Source organism: Linepithema humile, chromosome 5 (genome assembly GCF_040581485.1).
Source record: "Linepithema humile isolate Giens D197 chromosome 5, Lhum_UNIL_v1.0, whole genome shotgun sequence".
NCBI classification, from domain to species: Eukaryota; Metazoa; Arthropoda; class Insecta; order Hymenoptera; family Formicidae; genus Linepithema; species Linepithema humile.
The window spans coordinates 20,626,892-20,654,638 of record NC_090132.1 but is presented as its reverse complement, the minus strand read 5'-3'; the positions used below and the strand labels follow the sequence as shown (position 1 = coordinate 20,654,638).

The following is a 27,747-nucleotide window of genomic DNA, read 5'->3' as shown; positions in this document are numbered from 1 at the left end:
TACATTATTGAAGATGACAGGTATGAGCGTCTCGGAGAGATTGAAAGTGAGAATTTACAACCTCATTATCTGTACGATGCACTCGACAGTTTTTCAACTTGAAAAATTTGGCGGAAGCGAGAGCGTATAACGCAATCATATTCTAATATAAAAAAGCACTTTAACAGCTCTTCAGTCATTCAATTTGTATATATGTATTTATTCTTATTTAACATTGGCATATATATATATGTATATACACGTATAAATGCACAGCATTCTACGCAAAAATTTTTCTCAAAGAATAATTGTTTAATCTTAATTATTTACCTAAAAAAGATATTAATCAAATGTATTAATTAAAAATCACTTACGAAAGAAATATACACTCTACAATCACATAATCGGAGATATAATGTCGACATTAAAAATTACGCACTGCATTTTTCGCTTACTTAATTGTGCATTATACTAGGCGTGGTTAAAGGTTCTCACAGAAAAGATATACGTCTGTTCAATGATTACAGCTCAACAGCTAATGAGCTTAAAATTATGATTTCAATTTTACTACAGTCTAATCTACATGAAAAACATCAAATGCCGGTACAGATCAATAACAACATTACATCATACTGATACGTATGTTATATGCAGTACATATATTTTCCTGTCAAGATTTCTATTTAATAAAAACATACCCTTTTGAAGAAAGATTTTCTCGGAACAAGTACGAAACAATATTTTTAATAAAACCAAAATATACCACATTTTGTGATATATATCTAGTCTTTTTTATCTAAATCGCGCGACATTTTATCCCTATTTCTTGGTTGCTTTACAATTGAAAAATTACATGTAAATCTACTTTAGATAGTATTACAATTTATCGCAGCCAAGATTGTTTCATTATGGGCGGAGACGGGAGTAAAAGTGCTTAAAAATCTTCATGATTCCAGAAAAATACAGTGATTAATGGTACATTACAGACAGTTCACATACCTGTCACAGAACATCTGTATTACATCTAAACTAAATCAGTGTGGTCAACAGGTACGAGTTTCATCTCTTATTAGGCTCTCTAAGAAGGCTTTTTGGAAATAAAAGGAAATAGGTCAGCTCGCATACTTTCAACGCAGACGATTAATCGAATTCGTGTATTTGACAAGGTTTCCAATCAAGTTTCTGAATACACCTGAAAACATAACGATGTGTTAATTAATCAAGAGGTCCACAAAATACTGAAAATAACAATTAATCAATAATTAAAAACAGTTATAACATTTATGTTTTTATAATAGAGTTAAATTACCAGTTATTAAATTAGGAAAAAAATATATAAAATACGTGTTCAACAAATAAAAAATTCTAGTACTTTTTAGCAGATAGCATAAAGCCTTTTGGTCCACACACAAATATACATCCTTCTGATGAACACTCGCCAATCAATTCTTTCAATAACCCATCGGATACAGTGCCTCGTTTGCCCTCCCACTTATTTCCTGCTTGTGACAGAATATGTGTAACTTTGAACCTAACGAATGAATTCAAGATATTAATAATCAACATTTTTTAAAAAACTTTATAAAAAGTTTAATACAATTTTTTTATATTTTTCCAGTCTTTATGTGTACTTACTTCTTTTCTGCAGATACTCTATCGAGTTGTGCCACGTAAAACATATTTTCTTCATCTTTATTAAAGTTTAGAAGATTGATAAGTTTCCTGGAACAAATTAATTAAATCAATTAAATTAGTTGATTTATAGGTAGAAACTAATGTTAGTATTACTAGGTCAACCGTGTCTACATTATTATTAATGTTGGAACCAATTAATTAAATCAATTAAATTAGTTGATTCACAAATAGAAACTAATGTTAGTATTGCTAGGTCAACTGTGTCTACATTATTATTAATGTTTAACGTTTATAATTTTCATTATTTTATTCTTATTGTATATTAATTTATAATTATTGCTATTTTCATTATTTAATTTCAAAAATAGAAAGTTTGCGAGTGAAATTACAAAATAAAAAAATTAATCGAAGATGTCTATACTTACACGCTGCGTCTCGCTAGTGCTCGCTGAATTATTCCTAACATCGCAGTTAAACCCGTTCCACCTGCCAGCAAATGAATAACAGAATACCGATCGAAAGATTCGGTTACAAAGGCACCTAAACCATTGCTCACTGTAAGGGTTTGGCCAGGTTGTAATTTGGTAATGGACGGACTGAGTGCACCATTTGGATACCGCTTTATCATTAAACAAATGCAATCTGGCTTATAATTTGGCGCCATATCATCAGGATGAAGGCACGGTGGGACAGGCGTATATGACCTTGATACTTCCATTCCTACATACATTATCAGTAAATTTTTATATTTTCATGAACAAGATTAATAAATTCATAGTTTCTACATAGCAATTTTATAACGTCAATAAAAAAATATATAAATTTTTCCCGAATAAGAAATAAACGGTAAAAGATAAAGAAACATCGAAAGCAAGTTATTACTTACCCATTACATCCAGTTTAACTTCTACGTGTCTACCAATGGGAATTAGTTCTAGAAAATCTTTTGCACGCAAGACTAATAAATTAACTAGTTTGCAAAGGGATGAATTACTCAGTACTTCGTACTCTTTGTAGGTGCGTTTATTTGTAATGGTATCTCGTGATATTGTATGATTTCCCTGAGATTTCCAAATGTTTTTTAGCTTTTTTGTTAACGTAAAATCTACCTGCAACATTTCAAATGCTTTTTTTGAACTTTTGGAACGGATGTTAGGAATAAACCAATTTTTTATTAGTTCGTTCAATAACTTACCTGCATGGTATCGAAATCTCTTTTATATATTGGTGGCCATTCTATATCTGCAATTAATTCCAGCTCATCTACGATAATGTACTTTTCAAAAATAAGCTTAAAAATAAGCTTTGAGTCGCTCAATCTCTGTAATTGGTAATATACTCCCTGATATTTGTGCACGATTTGATAAAACAGTGTAATGGAATTAGATGTTTGCCGCCAATCCATATTGACATTAGGTGAATCTGATAAGTTTTCTTCAATTGTTTTTTGTGCTAAAACAATTAAAACAAATGTTTAATTAAACAAACATGATTGTAAGCTCATTAATTTGGCATAATAAATAATAAAATTATAAGATAAATAATAAATTAGATAAATAATGAATAAACATCTTAGAAAACATCTTACATATTAAAATAAATAATAAAGTATAATTAAAAATACTTCATAAAATATTATCATATTTTAGACAGTAATAATGCTATGTCATTCGCCGATTTATTAAAGGTAAAAAAGAATTGTTCAATTTGATTTCGAATAATTGTGAATATGGACTTATATTCAAACTACTATAATGGCCTAATACACTATGATTTGTTAATTCAGCAATGCTCTTCTAAATATAGATGACCTAGAAAATAATACGACGCAGCAGCTACAATGGGTACTTACCATCGGAACTTTTGCTTAGATCTAACGTCACGGATGAACAATTGTTTGCACCCGTAACCGACTTTTCCGTCACGGAAGAAGTACTTGAAGTGGAAGAAGTGCCGCGGCTTAATCTGCCTACGACGCATTTTTGCAGAATACTCTGATAATTCACCCAAGCGTGCACCTGGAATTAACGATCTACGGGTACATAAAAATAATTACCACTTAGCGAGATAATGTAATGATACAAAATATGCGATAGGAAATGAAAGATCTCACGTTTTCGAATAATTTCGTAGCGTCTTTCCCGACGCCTCTCATCAATTCGTCGACTCCTCCTGGGTGGAAATCCATATAACGCGTAACATTGAATACAATTCCTGTAAACAAAATTAAATGTAATTAATCGAAATTTAACGTTTAAGTTATTCAACAAAAAAAGCAAATTTATTGGCACCAAATTTTTAGTATATTATTTAATATATGTAATATATGTTATAAAAGTAGGCATATATTTTTTGTTTTGAATTTTTTCGACTTTTGCATTTGTATGTACTCTAAAATATTTTATTATTATGCTATTTAACATATATACATGTCACAAAAAAATCATAATCAATATATTAGTAATGGCATATTAAACATTTCACGTTTTACGAGTAGTTGATGGCAAAGAGATTCTTCTCTCTTAACGGGACGATATAAATTGTAAAAATCAACAAACCTCGAATTGCTATCCAAGCGTCAGTTTGCTTATTATGATTAGCAAGCTCAGATAACGTTACGACTCGTGGTACACCACCGACTCCAGTTAAATCGACTCCCGAATTACCCAGACGGATCCAATCCATCAAACTGTGACCCGGTGCTAGGGCTGTCTTGTTTCGCGGGTTTCCTATAACAAGCAACAATAAATACTGATTGCTTTACCTTGTTACACTTTTTTCTTAATTTGCATTGATTAAATACACCGAGGACCGTAGAATTAATACAATATCACATCTAAAATTTCTCCAACTATTAATGCGCATCATTAATTTAATTTTTGTGCTTGATATTTATAATTAATTGCCATAATCAATATAACAATTTCATTATCTCAGTGATATTTCATGAATTTTTTATTAAGATGTCACTTTAATTGATAATCTATAAAGATTACGGTTTTTTTTTTATATTTTTAATAAAGAAAGTAAAAACTATTTTTCTTATGTTACCTCTATGTTTTTTATCTAACAACGCGTTATTGTAAATTAACGCTTCAGAGCATAAAGGTGACGTTTATCGGTAACGATAAACACGTGCACATGCACGTAAACACGATTGCAAAAATAGATTAATTGGCAATTACACTAATTACTAACCGTCCTGGATCTGCAGACCAAGACTCTGCGGAGACCCATTGCCATCCGCGGCGGAAACCAAAGAAGCGCCGCAGCATCGTGGCATTTTCTCATCGAAACGACAAAATTTGCGGATGCATGATGATTTTTGTAGTTATTTCATAAAACGCGAAATCGACAAAAATTCTCAAAAATATGTCAGTCCGTGAAATTTGTTTCGACACTACTCAAAAATTAAGTTTTTCTTTTAACACATGGCACGACACAAATAAAGAAGTAAATGAAGTAAACAAGGGAATCTGTTTTTCAAAAAGACGCATTATTAGCATCGCATGTTACAGATATAATAATGATACGGGTGATAATGTAGGTCATACGTGTCAACAGAAAACATATTAATATATAGTGAGTAAATTATCTCGATAGCTGTTATGTAGCCATTAAAACCAATTATCTTTATTAAAGTACATGCAATTGCAAACAATTAGCTAATTGGTGAGATGGAAATATGTGCAAATTTAACTTCAGACAGAATTCGTAAATATTATTTGCCACATCATCGACTGAAAATTTTTAATCCAATACTTAATATGCTGATAATTTGCCGATAATCTGACAGCTGTCTGCTCTCTGATATGTCATATCCTGCATTTAATTCAAGATAACAGTGCTATTTTTCACCTTGTGTTTCAATTTTTACACTTTATATTTATTACACATATCTACAAAACGTAATTTACACATTTATCGACTTTTTTTTTACTATTCTTTTTTATTTTAATACTTTCTTTTTATATTTAGCGTCAATCTCCTTGATAAAAATATTAAAACGTAATTTTAGAGATATGTATATTAAATAGTCAAAGAACTTTGTTCATTCTTTTAATAAATTTCAAATTTTCACATTTAATTTTAATTTCAAGCTTAATTGACAAACCGTATAACGTTTCAAGATATTTAAAAAATATTCCGAAATTTTTGATTAAATTCACGCTAAGTACTCTTGTGAAAATACTTCAAAGCAGAGAATCTGCCAATAAAAAATAATTACAGCACTTTGTGTAAAATGAATACATGAATGTAAAACATGTAAATACACTTAACGTGTTAAAAACGCACTGAATTGTTGCGAAACTCCATTAATCAAAACTCTAACTAGAGAAATAAATATAGAACGTCTTGAACTATTTCAACAATACTACTTAAGTTAAGTAGTATCGACTAAGTGTACAACTACTTGGTTCAGGTCACCATCGATCCATCGTACTAATAATAAGGATAGAAAGACCATTAATTATGCATCGTACGTTGTACGAAATGAACGCGCGACTAACGGTATTCACCAAATTACGGTATGCGCGAAAAAGAGAGCGATGACTTAAAGTCATCTACATTATTATCGTAGAACAATAATCACTGCGATAGTTTCTTTTTTCTTTAATAGGACGGAAACGCGATGCGAATCGCGGGTCACGTCGTTGGCGAGAAAACGAGATCCCGGTGATACTGTGGTGAAGGACCGGAGGGTACTGCGCTGAAACACGCGGCCGAATATAACCCTGAGACAGGTAGATCAATATAGTAGATGGGACGACACTGAGCTCAACACGCAGGATCTCTTTCTGGTCGGGGCGCGCTTCTCCGCGCACCAAGATCAACGGCAGAAGAGTCAGTAACGCGGAAAGTTATTGATCGCGAAATCGATTCAACGAAGTATGTTGTTTGAACAAAACAATAATACTTATGTCCGCTCTAAATAGCGATGCAGATAAATTGCGAAGGAAAACGAGAGTAAAATTCTTTATCTTCATGTATTAATTTCAACAGACTTATTTTGAGACAATGAAATTTTAATTATTAGATTTTATTCTCTGCAAAATTATAAAAATTATGTAACGATTAAATGTTACGGTTCGCATGTTCAGTCTATCTGCATTTCATACAGATTCTCTCTCCGTTTTCAAAGGAAAGGAAACACTTCATAATTTTATATTTCAATTTTTTTTTCATTTAAAAAAGCAATAAAAATTCTTACCGGTAGCGGAGCCAGACGACGACATTATTTCGGTTTTTGCTTTCACTTGCTCGCTTTGCTTTGGTCTAATGACCCCAGTAGGCAATATGAAGCTGTTTTTCGCCAATAAACTGGTAGGAGAAGACGTTTTCACCTCCACTTTCTTCATTTGTTCCTGTATATCATCAGTATTATTTTTTCCATTTTGATTTTCGGAATGAGTCCCCGAAGAATCATTCTTTTTCGTCGGTTCCATCGGTTTCCTTTTCAATATGACAAGTTCGAAAAGTCAAGCACGTTATGCTTTGTCAGATACATTCCGATAAAGACTCCATGGTTTACCGTGTAGAATTGTCTGTCACACGTATGAAAAAAAAATATAACAAATAATTATTTCCACAAAAATACATAAATTTTCATACAAAAAACAATTATAACATAAATTATGTTAGATGCAATTAACAGAATTAATATCGCATAAATAAGAGATTTAAAATTTCAATTAAAAACAAAATAATTACACATTTGTGCATTGCAATCATATTAAGTCTACAAGAATTCTGTAATGTGTGATTAATTCTTTATATATTTTATAAATATATCGTTTAGAGTACGAAATAATATAAACATCAAGAACGAAAACTATAAAAGATCCTTCTTATAGTATTCTTTAACGTTAATATAAAACATGTTTCAAAAGAACAATAAAAAAAATATTAAGCAATATTAGAAAAACATTATTAAATTAGACTTATTGGAAATTTTTATTCTTTTCTTGTAAAATTTTCCGCGTGCATTTCATTTTCTAAAATCGAAATCGACATTGCAGTAACTTGCTATTATCATTGTATTACGTAGAAATCATTGTCCATCCGCGTTACACGGTTCGCAAATTTAGAAAGTGAAACGTGCCAGGATACTCTATGTTCTCCATCAATTACTTTCTCTATAAAGTTTCTCTACATGGTTCTTCGACTGTCCCTCGACAGTCGCAACTTTACATACTTAAATTCAACCATGTGCATCGATGTGTACTCTACGGATTTAACTGGCAAGGCAGCAAAAAGAATCTCAAAGGGTTAATGGCGTTTAAAAAAACTATAAAAAGACTTGACTTTTCATTTTCATCTACATCAAAATCTCAAAAAATAAAATTGATTATCAACTTTCACATTAAGATAAAATAAAATAAAATTATTTATAAGTTATTTGCATGAATTAAAAAAATAGTGTAATTACGTATTTCAAAAAGTAATAAATCTATAATTTGCAATTAATTTTTAACGACATATTGTGTTTTTAGCAACTTTTGTACAAGATGTGAGAGATTCGTGAGATATTTTCGTCAAAAACGTATCGATGTGCTACATATATTTCAGAACTCGGGAATTAAATAATGAAGAAAGGATTAAATGACGAATTTAGAATATTAAAAACACTGTAATATTTTGACTCAATCCTGCTTTCATTTAGAAGATACGAAAGATCTCGCAGCAACATGCTAGCTGACACAAGAGTGGAGTAATAATAAAATTACGAGGAGCGTTATATATAAAACACTCTCTTTGTCGATTGATCAGGAGGCAAGTGGCTGCCATGAGACATACGAACTGTTGTACCAATGAAGAGCAAACTTAAGTTTATAGACTTGATTACATAGGTGCCTCTTGCCTTTGAAAATTTAAATCTCACTCAAAATGTTATCTAAAATATTCCTATATTTTATTCATATTTTAATAAAAAAATTAAATCCATAATTAAAAGAAATATAAGATAATATCGGTATCATTTATGAATTCATGTAACATCACTAATACGCATCTAGTTTGCCAAAACATTAGATATCTGCTTATATAATATTTTTATTCGCGAGTACGCGAGTACGCGAGTACGCGAGCAATCAAACAAGTGTTTTTTACTAAACAGGTATTATAAGTTTACAAGTTTGACAGTAAATATTCATAAAATTAAATAAATCGTATTTGAAATATTTGCAAGGTAATAGTAAACAAGTAAAAAGAGTAGATCATATTTTCTAATTTAAAAATTATTTTTTTTAAGTGTATTGAATAACGAATAAAAGGCGCGTCCACGTTTACGTATTTATCGTGTACTATAAATAATAAAAATGATAATATTTTATCACAAGTAACAAATATATATTATATATTTGTAATATATTCTATTTACAATCAACATATGTAATATTGTACAATCTTATATGTCGACAAATACGTAGGCGTAATAAATAACCATACGCCGAAAATGTTCTCGTTTTCGACTTTATTTTCAAGTATTGCAAGAGCGATTACATTGAAAATAAATATAAACGTAGCTCAATTTAATATTTGTGCACTCTTTAATTTGTATTGATTTTAATTCTCTGTATGATTAATGTGAAAAGATGTTTTTACGCCGATTGTCGTTTGCATAGTTGTAAATAAACATAAAATTCATTTTTGCGCGATTATAATATTGAAATCGGAACTTACCAAAATAATATCTCATAAATTATTTTTCAACCCTTATTCGGCATATACATTCAACATGCGAACTACCTTAGATTATTCGTCCAGTGGACCGACGATGTATATATGTCAACTGTCGAGGTAGAGGCCGATTAGAGATGCGAAAGCATGCGCGAAATACGTCACGATACGATCACATTTGTGTGCAGACCCGTCTACGCCTCGCTGAAAGGATTAAACGGCCTCGAAAATCGCTAAGGATTCACAATTACGACCATGTTTCGACGAGAGGTTAGGTTCGCATGTTCCGTCTGACTGCTCTATCTCGCGGCCAACTTTATGACCATGAAGTGTGTTGCGACAAGACCGTATCTTCTCATATACCTTGAATCCATAATTTTATGCATTTAAAATTTTAATACAGATTTGTTATGTCGATCTGTGAATATGTAAATTCCCAAACTCTTACGTCTATATATCAATAAATGCAAATCGATTTCAAGAATGTCCGTCTTCTTGCATTTTAGATATTTTGTACGTAAAGTCAAGCAACGGGGTTCAAAAGATCCAAGACCGCTCCTGCGATTCATGTCCGCTCGTTTCGATATTCGCGTCGCACGCAGGCTCGCTGTAACTTGGATACGCGACAGTTCAGAGCGGTGTGGAGCGAGAGTTGGAACGTGATCGGAGCGAAGCGCGCTATATACAGTGGATGGTGGGTGGGTTCTTCGTAGTGGTGTCGGTAAACTGCGCGTCGCTTTTGAGAAAGGCGAGTCGCGATCGTGGCGGCAATTAACATCCGGTTCTCGAAAAAAATTGCATTTGCCGTTAAAGAAGAGGATAGATAGAGAGGAGTGTAACAGAATTATCTCGTAATATTGTCTCGTGATGATTGCCGGTTTAAATCGCTCGCTCATCAGTGAGTCGTTGGCTGTCGCTCATCTGCCCCACTGAGGAATAGGTTATTTCTCTCTCCCTCTTTTTCTGTTTCTCTCTATCGTCGTGCTGACTGATCGTGGCTCGCCGAATCACCGTTTGTGCAATTTCAGTCAGATCAGTCGATCGGTGTTTCCGCGGTTTATCTTCGAGCGTTACGCGGACGTTAACGGTACGATAGAATCGAGACTCGGAATGCACAAGATAGTTTCAAAGATTTATGTCCAATGAATTATCATTCGTAAATATTTCGAGTGGAATAATCATCTCGTGAGAATCGCAAGTGTCACGCAAACGATTCTGAATTATAAATAACATCATCATCGCTGAAACAGGAATTTCCGGTTGGCAGAATTTTTTTAGGTAATCGTCCTGAGCGTATGAGAATTTTTCACAATTAAGTAAATAAGTAAGCCAGATAAGTAAATGAATGATTGCTTCTTCATACTTTCGCAAAATAATCTCGCTAGAATTATCACGCGAGTGCATCAAATTAGGTGAATGTCAGCGGCTGACATATAGCTATAAATTAGAGTTCTTTCCGGCCGGCAGAATTCCTGTAATCGATTAGATTCTCAGTACGCCACGATATAAATACATATTTCTGAATTGGGTGAAAAAATGAAGTTATCTGGCATTAAATTACGTATGTATGACACTTTTTGTGCTCATGTATTATTATGATGGGTTTTGTTTTCTCAGCACACTTTATTTTTTTTAATTCGTCTTCATTAAATTGTTAGTTTTGAGCAATTCTAATTATTAATTCACTGTTTTTCTTTTTAATAAGATAAATTTTTAATTATTTGTTTTTTAAATGCATATATATTCCATTGCGTCATTGCATTTTATTCACTTTATGCAGTTGCTTGATATATTTTATATTTTTACGCTACCTTGAACGAATAGTAAATTATCATAAAATATAAAATATCAAGAAACTGCGTAAAGTGAATAAAATGTAATAACAATCTAATTTGAAACAAAATTACGCAAAGCATACAATCTGATTGAATGTTATTGAATTAGAAATACGTATGTTCTTCTTAATAGTTTTATTGACAATCTTATATAATAGAAAAAATAGTAATGTGATTAAAATTTTTAATGATGTTTTTACATGTATAATTATTTGTAAGTTTTGCTCTTGTTCACTTTTTGCTTTCAGGAATTTATTTTAAAGTGTGATGTAACAAGTATAAATAATTCATGCTTCCATGAATGCTAGTAGAAATCGTTTAGGCAATCTTATTTAAATAGAGTTGTTGTTTGCAAATACATTAAATAATTTTCTGTTTTTTTGTAGATGTAACATACATCAACAATTAAACATTTCAAATATTTATAATCGCGAAAGAAGATGCAGTTAAAGTGAATTATATTATTATATAATAAAGATTTTAAGCGTAATTGCAAGAGTATTAAATTAATAAAAATACACAATAAATTAATATAAATATAATAATTTGGACATTTTTATTCACAAATATATATCAAGTTAATATCCATTATTACAATACATTAATGAGCAAGACACTTGTATTCGAAACGTATGAAATAGGATATCTTACATCTTACTCGTTTGCTCTAATATTACATTTCAATTATGTTATCTTAATATTATGTTATCTTTCATTCCTGCTGTGTAGTAACGCTATAAACATACTGTACATTTATCTGTATGAATGATTACACAGAATAACCTTGCATCGCCGACAGACATTTCATGTGTGTCGAACTGCCTATAATATGTAATCAGATGCACGATACGTAACGTACAATTCATCAATATCTTTTATATAATTATTCGAAATAAAACAAAAAACTAAATCAGTTTAATTTTTCTAAATGTGCATTGAGACAAATTTACAACCTTCACCATTTTTATCTTTAAAGTTCAATTTATAATGTACATTTTTAAGTCTTAATTTCTTAATGCTTTTACTTTTCAATTCAACACTGCTGTAATTAACGTTTTGTTCGTAATTGTTTATATATATATATATTATCAAATTTATGAAATTTGATTACGCACAAATGTGTATGACCGTTCTGTTAATTTAATCATTTCCAAAGCTGTTTAGCTTCAGACATGTATTGTTCCGTCAGCCTTGACACGTAATTTCGTAATTGTATTATTAATAGTTGTCCACTGCGATAACGTAAGCGTGCGCTATTCTAGACTCCTCATTCTGGAACTGATCTAGTTGGGAGCATTGATGCAATTTTCCATACAATGAGATTTGCATTACGTTACTTATCTATTACGAGCTCTTATTTATTGTCGTGTCAGTTAGATCATCGACGTAACGCGTTTGCGAAGACTAGGCAGTTGCGCATAATAATCCACACGTTTATGACGTATTATCCAATGAGAAAAAACGGAAATGCGGAAGAAAACATTTCATGCAATTATGTTTTAATAAATACTGAGTTTTTGCAATTAAGCGTATTTAATCGCGTTTCAATTTTTTTTCTTGTTCAAACATGTAAATTCTACTAAATCAAGAAATTTTGTATTTTAATCGAACAGTTTGTTTTCTCATAATTTTGTACAGTATAAATGTAACGTAGAAAAATCAAATTTTGAATATCACTTATCTCTTATTAAAATAATAGATATTATTTTAAAATCTAATTATATTGTAAAACAAATTAATAATAAATCGCATCTTTTTCTGTACATAATCTCCGAATTTTTCTTTTTTTTTCTTTTATTCATGTTTATAGCTGAATACGTGACGATAGTATATTCTTTTTAACTCATTACACAGTATTTAAGTAATTTATCTTATCACCTGCTTTATTATACTATTTGTCAATTCCATCTTGCATAGTAATAAGTTCCTTCTTCAAAAACATCATTATATGTTGATACATTTATGGTGTAAAAACACGAATATGTAATTGATATAAGGATATAATTCTCATGTAAAGAAAGCGGTATGATATTTACATAAAAACCAATTAATTTTGCAAAATGGTGTTTATATTACGTTGCAATAAATTATCGAACATGCATATGAAAACTGTTGAATAATCCATGATTACTGTGTTCAAAGTACGATATTGAATTGCATCAATAACTCAAATTGCATATTATAGCATCAATAACTCAAAAATACGAAATTGCCAATTTCTTTATAAAATCGATGATGATTGAAACGTACATTTCTTTTGACATTTTAGACATTCAACGCATTTACAAATTCCGATTGATATAGTAAAATCTACTTTCATGTAACTATTAAAATATACTTTTACTTTGATTTTGCACTGATGCTATTAGATACATTGAATGGATTGTAACTAAGTATACATTGACGGATAAAAATTTATCTTTTTAATGAAATTTGGAGGTAATCTGTGACGAGTCTTATATTAATATCTGATAATTAAATTGAACAGAAAAGCAATTTTTAACGTAAAATTGTATTTAACATTAATTTATTTCATAGGTGGATGTCGATTGAAAAACAAACAAGGCAAGATGCAAGCGAGAAAAATTCTGAACGTGCTTCATCGTCTTCTAGAGCTAATCGTAAGAGGAATATTGCTATTAGTTGCCTTCATCAGCGGGCCAGCTCAATCTCAACCAGCAATTAAAGATTTAACGCTCTTGCACAGCGCAACCACTTTAGCATTAAAAATTCGAAACAGACAAGTAAGTTTTCTTATCATCAACTCTAAATCTGTTGAATGTTTGATAAGTATCGTATAAACGACTCATTTCTGATAAGTTTCAAGTTATCCACTCGATCTTGCAATCTTATAATTTCTTGTTTTGATTCATTATCTTATATATAATAAAATGCACTTTGTAACATTGCAAATCTTATCTGACCATAAATAAAAAACAACAATGATTCGTATAAAAATTAAATTTACAATAAGGTGAAAGTGTCTTAAACATATACCATCTTAATTGATCAACATGATTTTTGTCACAAGAAAACTAACGGTATCTTTAACGTATATTTTTACGCTGAATTCAAATATGCAATCAGATTTGATCTATCACCCACAGTTTTTCTGTGACAGTTATTTCTGATATTACAATTTCAGCGTTTTTAGTATTTTCTATACTAATGATCTTTATTTATTGTGAACGTATGAATATTAAACACTCAATGTTATAACAGCAGACATGTACTCTCATTCTTCAGTAAACAAAAACAGATTGCAAGCTAAAATACGTATTCTGACATGTTGAAATACGTTGCGCAATCTTGTGGAATCTTAATATGCTGACTGATTGATTATTGGACAAAGAAGTAAGAGTACTTAGTGTATGCTACTTTATTTAAAAAGTCGATGATTTTATAGCATATGTCACGAGCGAAATATGCTACAAAATCATCGACTTTTTAAATAAAGTAGCATACACTAAGTACTCAATTTTGTCAAACTAAAATCATGTATTTATAATTTTGCCTGATAAAGAAAAACATATTTGATTTCAGCGTAAAAAGTATTATTAGATTCACTCACTTAAGTTCTTGTGACAAGAAAAAGTTTATTTTTCCTGTGACCAGTGTTATTTACATGCCACATCCGCTTATATCCACTTGTAAAGTCGAATTGTAAATCGGCTTATCATTCACCGCTATATTAATCAACCGCTCATTATTCACAGTTAACTTCGGAGGATGTGGTGTCTTCGTATATAGAAAGAATAAAAGAAATTCAACCGATACTCAACTGTATAACTGAAGAACGTTTCGAGGAAGCGCTTAAAGACGCGAGAAAATGCGACCAACTCTTGAAATCTCAGGACGCTCCGTCCGCGGAGTTTCTGGCCAAAGAGAAACCATTGTTTGGTGTACCCTTCACGACCAAGGTAATTTTTCATTCTCACCATTTGTTAGTTCTATTAGCCATGGTAGAACAAGTAGCAATTACGTTTTCGCTTATCGTTGGCTATTAAGGAAATTATGTGATTATAATTTAAAAGATATCGCTTTAATTATCATATTGCAGGACTGTATCGGTGTTGCCAACATGTATCAAACGGCTGGTTTAGTCGTACGTAAGAACACTGTCGCTGAGAAAGACGCAGAAGTAGTAAAATTAATGAGGTCAGCTGGAGCCATACCTCTGGCATTAACAAATGTTTCAGAATTGGCAATGTGGTGGGAAAGCACTAATTGTTTGTTCGGCACCACGAAGAATCCCTACAATACGAGGTACGATATATTACATCGTCTTCAACATAATGCTATATGTTAAATTACAATTTTTTTTACTGAAAATCCAATTATTTATTGAAATTTTAACTATCAAAAATCGTCGAGAATAGTGCGTGAATTATATAAAATAATATAATTTTAATTATAGTTATAATTAAATTTAATTTAAACTAATAATAATAGGAAATTAAATTTTCTATTATTAGTATTGTTATCAAAATATCGAAATATCCATTTTGTTTTTCATTGAATTTATTACAATCGTACATTCCTTTTGGAAACAAAATTGATCTGTTTTGGTAGTTTGTGCTATCGGTTATAAATAGGATGGAAAGTTGTTTTTTGGCTTACTTTCTATAGACAGTAATATAGTGCAATTTGTTTATCTCTTGAATCATCACTTGAATTTAAGCATATAAAATTGTGAGACAAGAAATTTAATCCATCAAAACCATTACACTCATTCAATATCTATTTTCAGACATATCGTAGGTGGTTCTTCTGGTGGTGAAGGTTGTATACAAGCAGCAGCTGGGTCACCGCTTGGAATCGGTTCTGATATTGGCGGCTCTATTCGTATGCCGTCATTCTTCAATGGAATTTTTGGTCACAAACCAACTAAAGGTAAGAAAAATTGAATTCGGTTGATGTACACGGTTTTTTTTCATTATTGACAACGTCATACTTTTATTACAGGAATAGTCTCAAACGATGGTCAATACCCTAGTGCGCAGAGCGATGATCAAGATCAATTACTTGCTATTGGACCAATGTGTAGATACGCGCAAGATTTGACGTTGACTCTTAAGATTCTAGCAGACAAAAATGCCGATTTATTAAAGCTGGATCAAAAAGTGGATATTTCTCAAATCAAGGTAAGCTGACGTAAAAAGCTATCGTAAAAAGTACTTTATTAGTTTTTCCTCTAGTCTAGTGTTACTTTGCACATGCATGCCTTTGCAGCAAAAAAGTGGGATTAATTTGTCATGTAATAAATATGAAACAATATTTCTATGCAAATATAGATTTTTTATATGGAAGACGATGGCGGTCAGTACCTGATTTCGCCGGTGGATCCAGAAATAAAAGACGCCATGAGAAGAATAGTAAACTATTTCGAGAAAGCGCACAAGATTAAAGCCACAAAAGTAAACGTAAAAAAATTGAAAAAGAGCATGGCTCTCTGGCTTGCAAATATGGCCTGCAAGGATGACAAAGACTTTTCGTACGAGCTAACCAATAGGAAGGGTCACATTACTATTTGGTGGGAATTCATTAAGTGGTTATTATTTATGAGTAATCACACTTTGGTCGCTCTTTTCACTGCCACGTTTGAAAAATTGAGCGCAATAAAGTACGGAAACGAAGAACACGGTCGACTCATTCAACAAAGCAAAGATCTCTATCAAGAATTTAGGGTACGATTGCCGTATTTTTTAATGAATATGTTATATAAAAATATTAAGATAAGGATGGGGCAAGAAAAACTTTTTACTTCGTTTATTTTGTGATCAAGACTGATTTGTACGGAAATAAAACCAAAGGAACGAAACACAAATTGAATTTATCACAATCATATATTCTCCTCAAAACGGATCTTTATCGGCATTTTTCGCATATTAATCGGTATTAATGTCGGCTATAAAATAAACGAGTTTTCCTTGGCCCTGTTATATGTTTCGAATATCATTGCTATATATACTTGTTATGTTTATCAGGATATTTTGGGAGAAAATGGTGTGTTTTTGTATCCCACGCATCCAACTGCAGCTCCAATGCACTATGAACCAATGTGTAAACCGTTTAACTTTTCCTATACCGGCATCATTAATGTGTTAGGCCTACCGGCTACAGCTTGTCCGTTAGGTTTAAATAAGCAAGGGCTTCCCATTGGTATACAAGTAAGTATTTGTGTACGATATCGTTTTACGAAAAATCCACTCGTACTCTGAATAATAATTCGAATCTAAATTTTAATCAGGTTGTAGCAGGACTCCATCAAGATCGTTTAACACTTGCTGTTGCTGAGGAATTGGAACGAGGTTTCGGAGGTTGGGTACCTCCGACAATAGTGGCTTAATCGGTACATCATATAGACAATAATTCAATGAATGATAAATACGCATAAAATTTCATCTTACTGAATGAACCCTGCCATCTTTCTCTTATGAAACATTATACTATTTATATCGATTTTCATATACGCGAACACATTATCGCGATAAAGTACAAACTTATATACAGAGAGATGTGTAACACATGCGTGCATTTAAAACAAAATATAATTTCTTACAATATTTATATTCCGTAAGTTTTATGACACAATTTTATAGTACGTTTATGTACGATTACTTTGTTATGTCATTACGTACATATTGCATTTATGAAGTTTTAAGAAAATATTTGTATTATTTAAAGAAAATAATGTATTTTCTTTCGTAATCATTGTGACCAATTATTTATTAGGATTCCTTGAAATAATAATGATCATATGTAGCATGTATATCCAATCGTGCTATATATTAAGACAGTATTTTGTCTAATTTGATAAAAAATAAAAGTATCACTATGTTAATTTGTTCTTAAAAGAAAAGAACGGAAATTCGATTTTTTTAAACGTTAGATTTGTATATAAATAACATAATTTTTCAAGTATATTATTACATAGCAGTATTTGTATACCTCATAAACTTCTACATAGAATTTTCTATTTTCATACGTGATATAAAATCAGATGGTAGCAGGGTGCTTCTGGTAATATGTGATAAGATATTCAATGTTATTTAAGATGTATTAATGTTGAGAATTTATACATATATTTTATCTACCGAAAAATAAATTTGTATATTATATTATTTCCTCACATATAATTATATTCCTCATATATAATATAAAACGTAAATGAAAAATATAATCGCCACAATTGAAATATTATCATTGTATATAAGTACATTATATCACATCATTAAAACCATGGTACACTTACATACAGTGTATATTAATATTTTATCAAGTTTTTGATTTTCTAATTTTCATAAATAATTTATTATAGCATATATATATAATGCAAATATGAAAAAATTTACTAATAAAAACATAATTATTGGAAGAACAAATTTCAATATTTATTTAAGATATACTACTCGAGTTTGCCAAAATTATTTATATAACTTGTAAATATAAAATGTCTAAAGCATTTATCGGAAATGCTTATTTTGCTATTAGCTGAAATTTTGAAGTAGCACATAATTCTAATAAGATTACGAGATTATATTTGTAAATGTGATACACACACGCATATGGGATAAAACCTCTCGCGCTCGTTCATTTCTTAGCTCTCAATCCTATTTAAGTGCAAAGTCATGTTTAATTGTAAGTAAGAAGCATTTGATCGACCAATTGATAAAATTTCTGAAATATCTAATTCCCATATTAAACAAATAATTAAGATAGCGCAAATAGCTCTTATCTTTTTATAATAACGCCTCTTATATCAAATTAAGTTGATCTAACAAAACTCCCGATATGCAATTTAACATTTGTAAAATTATGCTAAACATGTCAAATTAAAAGAGATCATATTCGATTACAAATTGAATACATTATTTTTTGTAAACTCTAATTTGACCGCTATATTTAATATTCTTTCACAAATAAGTTTTAAGAATAAAAATATCTAAATGCGCTCTTCATTATATCAAATTTATTTCTAGCAGCAGTAATAAGATCACTATAAAACTTTAAACCCGATTTTCCATATCCCAATATAAACGAAATCCGCAAAAAGAGCGCCGCACCAGATTACAGCCTAGAAAAAACAGTCTATAGGAAAATCTGTTGTTACCGACAAAATTGCGATATTACGAAACTATTCGAGCCACATCTAAAGATTCATGTCAATAATATAAAAAAAAACTCCTTCGCAACGGGAGAAGACAGATTCCTATTAATAAACATTACGAATACCTAGATCTGCGGAGATTAGCGTTACGTTATGAGATTCGTTTCTTCCGACGGTATTTCGTTGTTGCCGGTAACGATGAGAGCCTTTTTTTCTAATCTATTATCCAATAAGCTATCCTTGTTGTTCTCGTTGTCCAACCTATTAGGAATCATTTCGAATTCACTTAGGTTGAGCTCTGCGTCGAGTAAAACTGTATTATCCTTGTGTTTGTCCGTTGTATTGTCGGAATGACGCTTCTCTTCTGCATTTTCGTCACTAACTCGTTCGACGTGTACCAATCGTTCTTTAGCGCTATCCTTATCGTTTTTGTTTGCAAACCCCTCCATTTCTCTCCGCTCGTTCGATCGCTCGTTTATCACATTCAATTCTACCTCCATTTGCGTCGTCTTCGCGGAAGAACGCTTCGCGGCATTGCTGGACTTGTTGAGGAATGTTTTGTCCATGTTCGATCCGTCGCTCCTCCTCCGATAGTTTCCGTTTGTGGTTTGCAAGCCATCTTGAAGGCTGGCCGGTTCTTGCTCGCTCGCGTCTACCTGCTGCTCTTTTCCCTTTTTGGCGGCGGCAGCGAGCTCAGCTTCTTTCATCGCCGAGTGGATGACCGGCTCAGCCCATAATCCCGGGTTGAAGGCTGGTCCCGTTCCGCCAAGCTCAGCCGGCAGGATGTCCGTCGGCAGGTGTTCGTGAAGCGTGCTGAGATTGTTGCCGTGCAGGTAAATCTGCGAAGAAACGAACGATAACGGCTTTTTGCGCTTGACAGTAATCTTCTGCATCTGAGTCATCTGAGCAATGACAATGTATAGCCTCGCAAAGCGTCGATATTCGCGATATTTATCAAATTTTTTATTCTATTCTATATTTTTCATATCGCATTGCACATAAAAGTAAAAATCAATTATTATATATTGATTGTAATAAGTAATATCAAAATCATCGTAATAATATGAATTGTACAACATAATTATATAATCCATGTAAGAAGTATTTTCTAAATTTCTTCATGCTTACAATGTCATCATCCGTCGCTCATGTCTCTCTCACCTTATTTCGCGTTTTCTCATCCAGGAATGGCTTCACCAGAGCCAGAGTCGCTTGGACGTATAGTGGCGCTGAAAGGAAGTGTATCGCTTTGAATCGAGCAGGAAATCGCCCACGTAAAGCAGCTATTAGGTTTCGTAGAGCCGCTGCACCCAGTGCACCGCCCTGCCGCAACGAGAACCCACTCCAATCCACCACAGCGACGAAACCGGATTGCTGAAAAAAAGCAACACAGGTCGTTATTAAACGTCAAGGCGTGTAATAATCCCGGCTTGGAACGTTGAGTCTAGGCCGACAATGAGTATAAATTTAGTTGAATGAAATAGCACTAACTGCTGTTTACAAATCGTTTTGTTAAAAGCGTATTAGTGTCGTGACTTTTCTAAATTACGTAAGTTCTTCTTGTTTGTAGAAAAGTAAAACGAAATAACGAATTGACAGTAAACTCATTTCATGGAATTCAAACGGCGACCGATTATTAGATGATAAATGCTGCACCTGGTTTCGAGGATCTTGAATAAGTATTTCCAGAACTAAGAAGATAGCTCGTTGAACAGACAATGCGGGCACGGCTAAGGGATCCCATTGCGATGCCAAAATAATCAGCACGCATCTGCCTTTCCTATATTGAGTTATAATAAAATAAAAAAATAATATAGAAAATTATAAAATAACTGAACAGCTATTACAAATAAGAATCTGTTAAATATTCGTAAAATAATAGAAAATTAAATTATAAATTAATTTATAATATTTTATCTTAAGTGTGCTGTAAGCGTGTGGTTGCATTATCGAAAAGTTTTATCGTAATTATACGCGGCGTTTTATTAATCACATTTTATTAATCACACGCATTTTCCGGTGCATGCCGACGGCAACGGAAGGGATAAAGATAAATACAGTTCACGTTGCTCTTGAGCGTTAATTAACTCCTTATTTCAAGGTAAACATATATTTATACCTGTCTCGCGCCGGCAGGACACCCGGTATACCCGCACGAAGCGCACGTTGCAAGGCGGGATCCCGGGCGGTGAGGTTGCCAAAGATATCCTGGCGATGTGTTATTTGAGCCTGATAAGCGACTATCAGGGCAGCCGCCTGCTCGGTGCGATACTTCCGAGCCAGCAGGAAGCGCGTAATATATTCGTCCGTGCAATGCTTCAGGTCTAGGAGCAACAAATAATGGTGACCGGTTATCATTACAATGCGGTACACGAATTGGCACAACCGGAAACAATTCGAATGCGGATATTCCGGGAAGGTACGCAGGACGCGTGGAACATTCTAATATTTATCACACCCGACGCATTAATTGCAGCTTTTTCAATTAGATGGAGAATTATTAAAGCTGTTTTTCTTCGTTTTCTCGCGTCTTTAGTCTAATTTATACTTATACTTTGCATTGTTAATTTATTCCGTGTCAACTCCAATTTATTTATGTAATATTCTAATAGTTTAGAAAATTTGGCCGACGACAAATTACGAATACGTCGAAAAATTCTCGACGCTTTCAAAAGAGTAAAAGTATGTTTATCAGAAATTCGCAAAGGATTAACACTGAATTAAAATAGACAATTCGTTTAGATGTTTTTGTAATTCTGCAAATGTTCATTGAAAGCGATAAATTAGTGTAAAAGCACTTTGCATATACAATTTCTTACCTACATTCGGCATTTCCCGAAGTATGGCTCTGACAGTCTTAATTGCCAGCTTCTTATCACGCTTATCAAATCTGCCTCCTTCTTCATAAATGCTACGCGCTAGTGCAGTGCTGTTGTGACCTCGCGCGGAATCGCACCACATATATTCGCAATATTCGGACATTTTGCTTCCTCTTTTGAATATATGTCAATAATCTGTAACATTGAGTGTTTTCTCTTAATTTTTTTTAATGCTGTAACGTTATAGTCGCATGATTCATACTTGTGAACTAGAATACAAACTGGATCTAAAGAGTAATGCTTGACAAGGGTGATGAAAAACAAACAGTGTAATAAGGTTCACATTTTACGTCTTTCTTTTTTGAACTCTCTGATGCCCGGCACATTATCCCTAGCGTGATTCATAGCAAAACGTCCTTGTACCTTACAATAAAGTGTAATATGAGCGTCCTTTCGACCGGTTTGAGCAATTATTTCGCGAAAGTTTCGCATGACCTTGCAACAGGCAAGAGAGCGATCGATTTGCGATCCCTTGATACTTTCCAAGATAAGTAATACACATCGGCGCGCAATATGTCGACTCGATTCTTCGAGAAACTGAAATCCGGCATTGATAATAAGCAAAAGTGAAATGTTCGTTCATTTAGCCGGTAATATAAAACTTCATAAAAAATATTGCTTTTGCGAAACCTAATCTGATTTATGAAAAAATAGAACTCGAAACTTTCTCACTTTTACAAGAAGAAAAATAACAAATCTAATTTTTAAAATCATCTCGAAGTAAACCGTTTAATTGCGATTATTATTGATACTTGCGAAAAGGTAACGCAGAACTAATGAAAGTCTAACAAGTTGTCTAACAAGATAAAGTGTGAATGAATGAAACTGAACGGTCGATATCCTGAAGGTGACTGGCGAAGCCGGTTCTAGAGAAACGTATTTTTATACATAAATATCTCATAGGTAAATAAAATAAATGAATTAACGGCTTCTTGCATAATGCGTAATAAACATTTCTTATATTCCGGATTACGATATATTTCGAGCGATTTGTCTCAATAAATTGTTAAACAGATTTGTTTTTTAATTGTGTAGCACCGAACCATGATTTTCGATGAAGAAGTGTCAAATACGAAATAAATAAAAATTTAATAGGAAAGATGCGTTACTATAGAGTCCATACAACAATATTACATAATGTATAACAATTCATTACGCTACGTCAGATTTATTTTTGTCGCAGTAAAATTTGTCACGTCGACCATGCGCCTTGTGTGGTAACACAGTGCAATTGACACGTACCGATGCGTGCAATTTGGAAACAATGAAAAATCAGATAATTGCTGCGAAAAAAACGAGAAAAAATCCCACAAAAAGGAAGGACAAATCATTGATAGAAATGGAGAACCGAAGTGGACGAAGGATCACGATACGTATACTTACGACGTATCGGAAAGCCTGTGATAGCTTCAGATCCTTCTGTCTGATATTCTGTTACTTCTAATTGAGATCGTCACAACAGAAGAACACAAAAGAATGAAACCGACACGTTGCACCTGCACGGACGAGCAAACTGTGTGCAATGAGGAGTCACTGGACGCGCCGCGTCGACCCATTCGAAAGTGTCAAAGTGTTGAGAAACATGAGGCGAGGAGCGAGGGGAGAACCAGTACACCGGGATTATATTGCGAGAGTGGAAAAAAGGAATGGGACGGAAAGATATATCTCTCGCAAAGGCTGAACGAGAAAGAGATAGTGAAAGAGAGAGGAAAGCGCAGAGCCGGTTGCCGATCGCCGCTGACTCACTGCTTTGTATTCTGCCTGCACCCGCACTATTGTGATAATTTCGTGTCATATTTTACAACACAATTATCCAAATAAGTATCCTCGCACGACTAATTCAATCAGACGTTATGAATTTGCGAGACAATGATATGACGAATTTCGCATCGCATAATCTAAAGGAATTCTCATTTCAAATTTACTGTGTTATTCTACATTGCGCACAAAATATTTGCATACTGGCATTTGTCGCACGTCAGCACGCCATTAGCAGCCTTTGATCGATTTGCAGACGCATAGAAAATTAGCAGATGTTCGTCTCGTCCGGCTTTTCATTGCTGAACAACGGCAGTGCCTCGGACGTTCCCAAAACACAAAAGCTTGCCGCAGTTTTTCACAAGTGCTCTTTTGCATACGTTGCATAAGCGAAATGAAACGCGAATGAGAAAAACAAGAAGCACGATAAACAATGCTAAAATATTATCTAAGGTAAACGGACGTTCGTAAGCGGGTAAATCTTTACCCGCTTTCTTGTCGCAGTATACACACGCAAATATACTTCGCGCTTTAACTACGTTTTGAGTCTTAACGTTTTGTAAATAATCAAATAATCACGCTATAATTTATAGTACTAGAGAACATACACGCGCGCCTTTTTTTCTGTTCTTTCCTTTGGTATTATTGTATCCGTTTAAACACTTTGAATTCGTCAAACAGCTGTTAAAATAAAGCTGTCAAAATACAAACTGTCAAACGCAATCATCTCTGTAACAATAATAATTGATAATAAACAAAATCATCAATGCAAACTTTGCGATAGACAAACCGATAACGCGATGACAACGAAAAGAGGCTTTAAAAGTCAATAACAAGCCTTTTTTAAGCCGGATAAACATTTTTATATTTGGTTTAATGTATCTGTCAGCAAATTAAAGATTATTATTCTAGTTTCTTTCATTCAATTATAAAATAGAAAACATAAAACAATTAGTTAGATTATGAAGTAGATTATATTAGAGTCGTCAAAAATGTATTAAACACAGCTTTGCAAAGGTTTTAAGCACAGATCAAACTTTGAAGTTTCTTAAAAAAAGTAAGAATTTTCTACCACTCCAACACGTATTACGTAATTGTAAACAATATGAATAGTCATGTAATGTAAAAAAATGTTACATAATTTAAAGAAATTAATATTGTTACAACAGAGGTTATGTTTTTTGTATTCCTTCAAAAATAAAGCTCTGTCACTAATATCTATGTCAGACATGCGATACCTACTCATGTGTGTATGACTCAGCTATATATCATCTATGCAAATAATTACAAAATCTTTTCACTGTCATCAGAATGCCATATTGTTAAGACTGTAATCAATACTATATGGAAATAATTTTGTCAAGCATAATATTGAAGCTAAAAATGCACGAATAGCGAATAGTGACTTTCTTGATAAGTTTTATCAATTAATTTGGTAAGCCGAGGCGAAGCAAAAGCGCGCTCCTAACTCATTGTTAGAGAATATGAATAAAAGCTATCATAAAATCCCCTGCGATTCCGGATTTCACCTAAATAAATTTTATATGAGCGATCGTAAACATTTTTCTTCTCTCACACGGAAGTCTAACTGTATCTGAAACGCGCTTTCGTATTCTTTTGTGTAACGCATGACTCTGAACGCGATGCAGCAGTACGTATATATTTCTCCAAGGAAGAAGTTGCGTAATATAACGGTAGAAACGCGATATGGCAGCAATAAGAAATTGCTCATTTCCTCTACTTGCGCAGTAAGAGTTCATCGTAACGTTTGCTATAAAAAGTTTAATAATTAGCGTGTAAAAAAAACAATCTACAATATATATATGCTGCCCATGAATAATACTTTAAACATAGGTATTTACATTCATCGATTGTGATGTTCAAATGTAAATCAATCATAATATAAATAATATTAAACTTGATGCATTTTTATTTTTTAAGTTTGAGATAAGTGTTTGAAATGTACAAAGAGAATTATAATGTCAACGCATGCCGCACCTAGCATCGTTGTACAAACTAAGTTATCATGCCGAAAGAGCTACAAATATATAAATCGCAATCTCCGTTAAACTAGCACCGATAAAATGGTAATATTACTCACGTAACTAGCGATAAAGACTCGAAGCTGTTCGATCGATTTTCGCATCGGCTTACTTTCGCGTCTAATTACTTTCTTGGAATATACATCTATTAAGTATGCGTGTTTCATGAATATTTGAAAGTTTTACACAAATATCAATAAATGTATTGATATTTGTGTAAAATGTTTTACTCTTACACACTGTATACATATAGCCTGCTTTAAATTGCAAATAGTTTAGAAAAATTATACAAGCATACAAGGAAGTTTATGTTCACCAGAAATATTACGACAATTTACTTGTTTTTAAAAGAAACAAACAAACGGAAAATTATACAAATTCATTTTGTATGTGTGATGGACGTTTATACGATACTTACTGAAATCGCAAGAATAATAAAAACTACATTTGCTATAGATTTGGAGAAAAACATCGTAAGGTTTCCTTACCTTGTACGAAGCAAGAAGCGAGCAGTTTTAAAGAATCGTAAAAGATACACAGAACGGCAATTGTATGGCGATCAAGAACGGTTGCACACTCACGAGAATTGATGATTCAATTATTGGGGACGCATCGTCATTGCGAATTGTGTTCGCGAATTTACGCGCGAGCGAGATTTTAATCGATGCACGCGTCAAACACGCAGAGAGGAAACGTCACCCGAAACGTCCGGTGTAAAACTGGCGATGCGAAGTATGGCGAACACAGTGAGAGCGGACGATCGCAGAAAACGTGACACATGGCCGACCGGCATGACCGTGAATACGGAGGCGCCGCTCGATGAATACGGCGACGGACTGACCGCATGTTCAGGACCGTGACTAGAATGAATAGAGTAGCTGAATAAACAGATTGAAATAAACATCGTCGGGATAAATAAAAAAACATTATCACGTTCAAACTTTACTGATTTACACGTTAACGCAGTGTGTACATGGGTTAAACAAGATGATTTGTGCAAAACAAAATTATTACTAAGTGTCGATTGAACGAATAGCTAATAATATATGACGAATTTGCAATGTTTTTTGTTGTACATTAATCGCATTGTTCAATGTAATTTACTAGTTTAATTATTTTTTCTCTGCAAGTTATTGCAATTGATCGATGAGTTATCAAGTTTAACAAAAGATAATTGTTTTAAAAAAATAGATATAAAATTATAAAATTCTTCTTTTATATCTTAAACCATTGCATAATAAAAATAGAAAATAAATTAATTTAATATTTATTAAAACAATGCATTTAACTTTGAACGTATAAACAAACTAAAAAAGTCATATCGACTTCTGATAAGTAAAATTTCGCGATTATCAAAAACAAATCCTCTTTAAGTTACAAAAGCTTCATATGTAAAAACCTAGATGGGAGTAATTGTTCAATCTGAAATTCCAAATTTATGTGTCTTTACAAATGCTTTGTGCAGAAACAAATATTTATTTGTGTGTGTATGATAGACATAATCATTTGATTATCATAAAAAAATAAAAATAAAAATATATTTCCGTATGTGTTATGGAATAATAAATTTTTATACAACATTTATAGTGTGTTATATAAGCAAATGAACAAAATATAGTCTTTTTTCAAGTTTATTATAAACACGAACTTTGTCGACTTTTATATTAAAAATTATATATAAATATATTCAATCTTTCTGCGCAAGATATTTTATTATCTTTGAAAAATTTTTATCCTTACGTTTGGTGTCGTTTTTTACGTCGTTTTTTGACGACAATAACAGTTGCAACTTTTGCTTATTACGTTCAGTTGCAAGTCATTATAATACC

General features: G+C 32.5%; 3 protein-coding genes across 16 annotated transcripts; 1 reads left to right on the top strand and 2 right to left on the bottom strand.

Moving 5' to 3' along the window:
* Positions 1-178: 178 nt before the first annotated feature.
* Positions 179-9,599, bottom strand: LOC105679642 (cytochrome b5 reductase 4). 6 transcript variants are annotated; one of them, XM_012379793.2, is made up of 11 exons: positions 9,298-9,599; positions 6,827-7,160; positions 4,173-4,343; positions 3,728-3,828; positions 3,467-3,632; positions 2,810-3,066; positions 2,501-2,723; positions 2,040-2,334; positions 1,615-1,701; positions 1,352-1,510; positions 179-1,171 (listed from the first exon to the last, which is right to left on the bottom strand). In XM_012379793.2, exons 2-11 carry the CDS (start codon positions 7,059-7,061, stop codon positions 1,120-1,122), a joined length of 1,746 nt encoding a protein of 581 aa, XP_012235216.2. In that variant the 5' UTR covers positions 7,062-7,160; positions 9,298-9,599; the 3' UTR covers positions 179-1,119. The 6 variants fall into 6 exon arrangements, with proteins under 6 accessions (XP_012235216.2, XP_012235225.2, XP_067211215.1 ...); XM_012379802.2 differs by having other exon boundaries at positions 9,364-9,599; XM_067355114.1 differs by lacking the exon at positions 9,298-9,599 and adding an exon at positions 4,813-5,014 and having other exon boundaries at positions 6,827-6,909.
* Positions 9,600-9,855: 256 nt separating this feature from the next.
* LOC105679586 (fatty-acid amide hydrolase 2) lies at positions 9,856-18,253 on the top strand. Of its 6 annotated transcripts, none has more exons than XM_067355116.1 (10): positions 9,893-9,988; positions 10,323-10,572; positions 13,668-13,873; positions 14,846-15,049; positions 15,190-15,395; positions 15,880-16,022; positions 16,095-16,273; positions 16,424-16,816; positions 17,117-17,299; positions 17,380-18,253. In XM_067355116.1, the coding sequence occupies exons 3-10, from the start codon at positions 13,700-13,702 to the stop codon at positions 17,476-17,478; spliced, it is 1,581 nt and encodes a 526-aa protein (XP_067211217.1). In that variant the 5' UTR covers positions 9,893-9,988; positions 10,323-10,572; positions 13,668-13,699; the 3' UTR covers positions 17,479-18,253. The 6 variants fall into 6 exon arrangements, with proteins under 6 accessions (XP_067211218.1, XP_067211217.1, XP_012235122.1 ...); XM_012379707.2 differs by having other exon boundaries at positions 9,897-10,234; XM_067355117.1 differs by lacking the exon at positions 10,323-10,572 and having other exon boundaries at positions 9,856-9,988.
* LOC105679596 (clavesin-2-like) lies at positions 16,957-26,767 on the bottom strand. 4 transcript variants are annotated; one of them, XM_012379720.2, is made up of 6 exons: positions 26,407-26,763; positions 22,059-22,253; positions 21,359-21,563; positions 20,896-21,019; positions 20,401-20,613; positions 16,957-20,078 (listed from the first exon to the last, which is right to left on the bottom strand). In XM_012379720.2, the coding sequence occupies exons 2-6, from the start codon at positions 22,219-22,221 to the stop codon at positions 19,386-19,388; spliced, it is 1,398 nt and encodes a 465-aa protein (XP_012235143.1). In that variant the 5' UTR covers positions 22,222-22,253; positions 26,407-26,763; the 3' UTR covers positions 16,957-19,385. The 4 variants fall into 4 exon arrangements, with proteins under 4 accessions (XP_012235143.1, XP_012235151.1, XP_067211219.1 ...); XM_012379728.2 differs by lacking the exon at positions 26,407-26,763 and adding an exon at positions 23,502-24,751; XM_067355118.1 differs by lacking the exon at positions 20,896-21,019 and having other exon boundaries at positions 22,063-22,253; positions 26,407-26,767.
* Between the last annotated feature and the right edge of the window lie 980 nt (positions 26,768-27,747).

What these genes read in the sequence shown, in the direction of transcription:
- LOC105679642 (XM_012379793.2), bottom strand. Translation starts at nt 7,061, where the DNA reads ATGGAACCGACGAAAAAGAATGATTCTTCGGGGACTCATTCCGAAAAT. An exon ending in CTACGAAATTATTCGAAAAC is followed by an intron (nt 3,633 to 3,727) that starts GTGAGATCTTTC and finishes CGTTAATTCCAG; the next exon opens with GTGCACGCTTGGGTGAATTA. An exon ending in TCTAAGCAAAAGTTCCGATG is followed by an intron (nt 3,067 to 3,466) that starts GTAAGTACCCAT and finishes TAATTGTTTTAG; the next exon opens with CACAAAAAACAATTGAAGAA.
- LOC105679596 (XM_012379720.2), bottom strand. Translation starts at nt 22,221, where the DNA reads ATGTCCGAATATTGCGAATATATGTGGTGCGATTCCGCGCGAGGTCAC. An exon ending in GTCCTGCCGGCGCGAGACAG is followed by an intron (nt 21,020 to 21,358) that starts GTATAAATATAT and finishes AACTCAATATAG; the next exon opens with GAAAGGCAGATGCGTGCTGA. An exon ending in ATGAGAAAACGCGAAATAAG is followed by an intron (nt 20,079 to 20,400) that starts GTGAGAGAGACA and finishes GTTTCTTCGCAG; the next exon opens with ATTTACCTGCACGGCAACAA.
- LOC105679586 (XM_012379688.2), top strand. Translation starts at nt 10,831, where the DNA reads ATGAAGTTATCTGGCATTAAATTAC. An exon ending in AAGAATCCCTACAATACGAG is followed by an intron (nt 15,396 to 15,879) that starts GTACGATATATT and finishes ATCTATTTTCAG; the next exon opens with ACATATCGTAGGTGGTTCTT. An exon ending in TGGATATTTCTCAAATCAAG is followed by an intron (nt 16,274 to 16,423) that starts GTAAGCTGACGT and finishes ATGCAAATATAG; the next exon opens with ATTTTTTATATGGAAGACGA.